The sequence below is a fragment of the Mirounga leonina genome, unplaced genomic scaffold, assembly GCF_011800145.1.
Source record: "Mirounga leonina isolate KUSES-001 unplaced genomic scaffold, KU_Mleo_1.0 Mir_150, whole genome shotgun sequence".
In the NCBI taxonomy this organism is placed as follows: domain Eukaryota; kingdom Metazoa; phylum Chordata; class Mammalia; order Carnivora; family Phocidae; genus Mirounga; species Mirounga leonina.
In genome coordinates this window covers 4,344,603-4,347,934 of record NW_023270374.1, presented here as the reverse complement: position 1 = coordinate 4,347,934, position 3,332 = coordinate 4,344,603, and the positions used below count along the sequence as shown (strand labels likewise).

At 59.8% G+C, this 3,332-nt stretch overlaps 1 protein-coding gene across 1 annotated transcript; it reads right to left on the bottom strand.

The window, feature by feature from the left end:
- Nucleotides 1-204: 204 nt before the first annotated feature.
- On the bottom strand, nucleotides 205-1,606 carry NKX2-4 (NK2 homeobox 4). Its single transcript, XM_035005644.1, has 2 exons — nucleotides 1,153-1,606; nucleotides 205-833 (listed from the first exon to the last, which is right to left on the bottom strand). Exons 1-2 carry the CDS (start codon nucleotides 1,592-1,594, stop codon nucleotides 205-207), a joined length of 1,071 nt encoding a protein of 356 aa, XP_034861535.1. The 5' UTR covers nucleotides 1,595-1,606.
- Nucleotides 1,607-3,332: the final 1,726 nt, after the last annotated feature.

The window sequence follows — 3,332 nt, the reverse complement described above, 5'->3', positions numbered from 1 at the left end:
TATTATTCAATTCCGGGGCTGTCGCTGTCCCCCCCCCCCCAAGCAAAGAGGTTCACAGGCTGCCCCTCTCCATGACCCGTTCACTAGTTTTTGATCTCCGTGTACTCAAGAGTCAGCTTCGGTGTGTTTTCCCCATCCGTTCTCGAAGCTTCTCACACACCCTCCGCGCCGCAGGCAGGACCCCGCCCCGGGGCGCCCGCGCGGTCACCACGTCCTGCCATAGAGCAGGTTGGCGCCAAGCACGCCGCCGCCGCCGCCGCCGCCGTAGTCCCCCGCGGCCGCGTCCAGGGCCGCCAGGCCGCCCCCAGGGCCGTGCAGCGCGGGCGGGCTGGGCGACAGCTCCTCGAGCTCAGGCGCGGGCGTCGGGGCCGGCGGCTGCGGGCCGGCCTGGCCGGGTGTCGGCGTGCTGGCACCGTTCCGGCACGGCTTGCCGTCCTTGACCAGCACGGGCACCGCCACGCGACGCGGGGACGGCGGCGGAGGCGGCGGAGGGCCCAGGCCGCCCTCCTGCTGCAGCTGCTGCGCCGCCTTGTCCTTGGCCTGCCGCTTCATCTTGTAGCGGTGGTTCTGGAACCAGATCTTGACCTGCGTGGGCGTCAGGTGGATCATGCTGGCCAGGTGCTCGCGCTCGGGAGCCGACAGGTACTTCTGCTGCTTGAAGCGACGCTCCAGCTCGTAGACCTGCGCCTGCGAGAAGAGCACGCGACGCTTCCTTCGCGGAGCCGCCGCAGCCGCATGCAACGGCGCCAGCGTCTTGGCGGCGTCCGCGATGCCCGTCAGCGACCCCATGCCGGCCACGTTCACGCCCGCCGATGGCCCCATGAACCTGGAGACTGGGGAGGGCCCCAGGGGAGAAGCCGGGTGAGCGCCAGGCCTGCCGGGATCCCGCTCCCGCCGCCGCCCCACGCTCTTCACCCCGCGCGGGCCGCGACGCCGGTGACACCCCGCCTGGGTCCCAGCGCGCTCCGTGCGCCCGGCCCGGCGCCCCCGGCCGGGTCCCGGGGCCCTCCGCGCGCCCCCCGCCCAGTCCCGGCAGCCCCCGCGCGCCCCGGCCGGGAGCCCGGGACCCTCGGCTCCGCGCGCGCCCCGGGCGCGACGGGCGAAGCCCGCGCCGTCCGCCTGCCCTCAGCCCCGCGCTGTCCGCCCGCTCACTTGACGAGTAGCGCGGGTCCGGGCTGGCGCCGTACCAGCCGCTGGCCGCGGCGGCCGCGCCGCTCCGCATGCCGTCCGTGTAGGTGGGAAGCTCGCCCACGCTGCCCAGGCCGCCGTTGCAGTAGCCGCCCATGGCGCCGTGCGGAAACTGCGAAACGCCCGGCGGCATGTGGTAGGTGGCGGCCGCCGCGGCCGCCGCCGCCGCCGCCGCCGCCGCGTTGTGGCCCGCCATGGCGGGGGGTGGCGGCACGCCCGCCACCGCCGCCGCCTGCGAGGAGGGGCCGAGCGGCGGCGCACGGTAGGCGGCCGCGGCCCCCAGGGGCGCCCCCAGGCCGGGCGGCGCGCCGTCCATTGCGCCGCCGAACTTCTTGTAGGGCTCCTCGATGGGGCTCAGGATGTCGGACACGGAGAAGGGCGTCGTGTGCTTGGGGCTCAACGACATGGCTCGGCGGACGGCCAGGTCGGGGGGCCCGGGGCGGGCGCGGGCGGGAGGCGGCGGCCGCTCGTCGCCGCCACCCCGGCTGCGGCGGCAGCGCCTGTGACGGGGAGTCGGCGGCGCGGCGGCCCCCGAGCCGCGGCATCTGGGGTTTATTTTAGTCCGCCGCCAGGTTTACGACAGACTCGGGGGGCGGAGCAACATCCCAAACGAGCAAACAATGGTCATTGACATCTTTTCCTCTACCCCCCACCCCCGTAATGGAGGCAAGAAAGGTAAAGGGGGCAGTTGGGTGTTTCTTGAGAAGATCACCCCCCTTTGCTTTCTCCATCCTTCCCGCCTCCATCCCCAGCAGTTACCCCAACCCTCAAGCACCAGAAATAGAAACTCCGAGGTCGGCGTCGGGGCTTGACGTCAGGGACTCAGCGCTTCTTTCCTTCCAGACCGGGGTTTCCCTAAAGGGACTTTGTAGCAAAGTCCAGCGTATTTGGGGAGCGGGGATGTGGTGCTGAGTTGGAGGGGTTGTGCAGGGCTCGCCTTGTCCTCTACAGCGACCAGCCCCTCATTCGCTCCATCATCTAAAGTGTTAAAAAAAAAAAAAAAAAAAAAAAAAAAGCTCTTGGGTCCCACCATAAGAGCGCATAAAGAGATGAGGTACAATGATCATCCTCTGCCATTGTAGGACTTCTAATTTATGCATCTTTAGACCCTTAAGCGTCATTTTGTGAGCAACCAAACGGGCACTTCCAAATTAGCTCAAAGTATCCAAATCCAAAGAAGAGAGAAAACATGCACACAGAGACACCCACAAATACACAGATACTAACTTGTAAGTATTCTGTTTTTATCTGTGGGGATGGAGGTTGGATAAGGGAAAGAAGGTACATTTTTATTTGTTAGAAGGTTTCATGTTCATTTTGCACTTGTAAAGTTCTTCACAGTTTTCTTTCCTTTGCTGTTGCTGCTTTTCCCCCCTCTTCCTCCCTCCCTTCTTCCCTGGTTTTCTCTCTCTCTGCCCCCCCCCCCCCCGCCGCCATCTCTCTCTCTAAAGTAAATATTCAATTTAGGATTTATTCTCCTATCACTACCATGATCAAAAAGAAGAGAAAGAAAAAACCCCCAAAACCTAAGTATTTCTAGCTGTTTGAAATGGGTCTTTTTGTTGTTGTCAGAAAATACATAACCTGTTCAAGGAATATGAAATGGATGCAGAAACCAGGTAAAAAAGATAGTTTCTCTTGAAAAATTAAAAACCATGGATAAACTGATTTTTTAAAAAACTTTGTCATTCTTTAATTTGCAAATTTACCTGCAGAGCAAAGAACTTAGACATTGTGAACTCTCCACCAAATGCTGAACACGACAAAGAATAAGACAAAAGAAGTGTGCAAAGCATAGTGACTAAATTTTGAAAACAGTCTTGCAGTTAAAAAAAATGAAAATGGGGAAACAAAGATACAGTGTTTAAGTTTTCCTGCATACTGGTGGGGCAGGAGAAAGACAAGGAGAATGCTTTCTTAAGCCATATTTTATTGTTTAAAAAGAAGAAGAAAAGGATGTGTGAAAACCATTCCACGTTAACGTAACAGTACATGTCTTGAAGGCAAGAACAGTGTTACCTATTCTTTTCCTGTTTGGTTTTAGCCCTTTGGTTGGAATGTCTTCCAGAGTTTTGCTCTTACTGTTTTAATCGTTTTGTTCATTTCAGTGAGTTTTGCAAAGAATCTGCCCTCTCTAGGGGTGA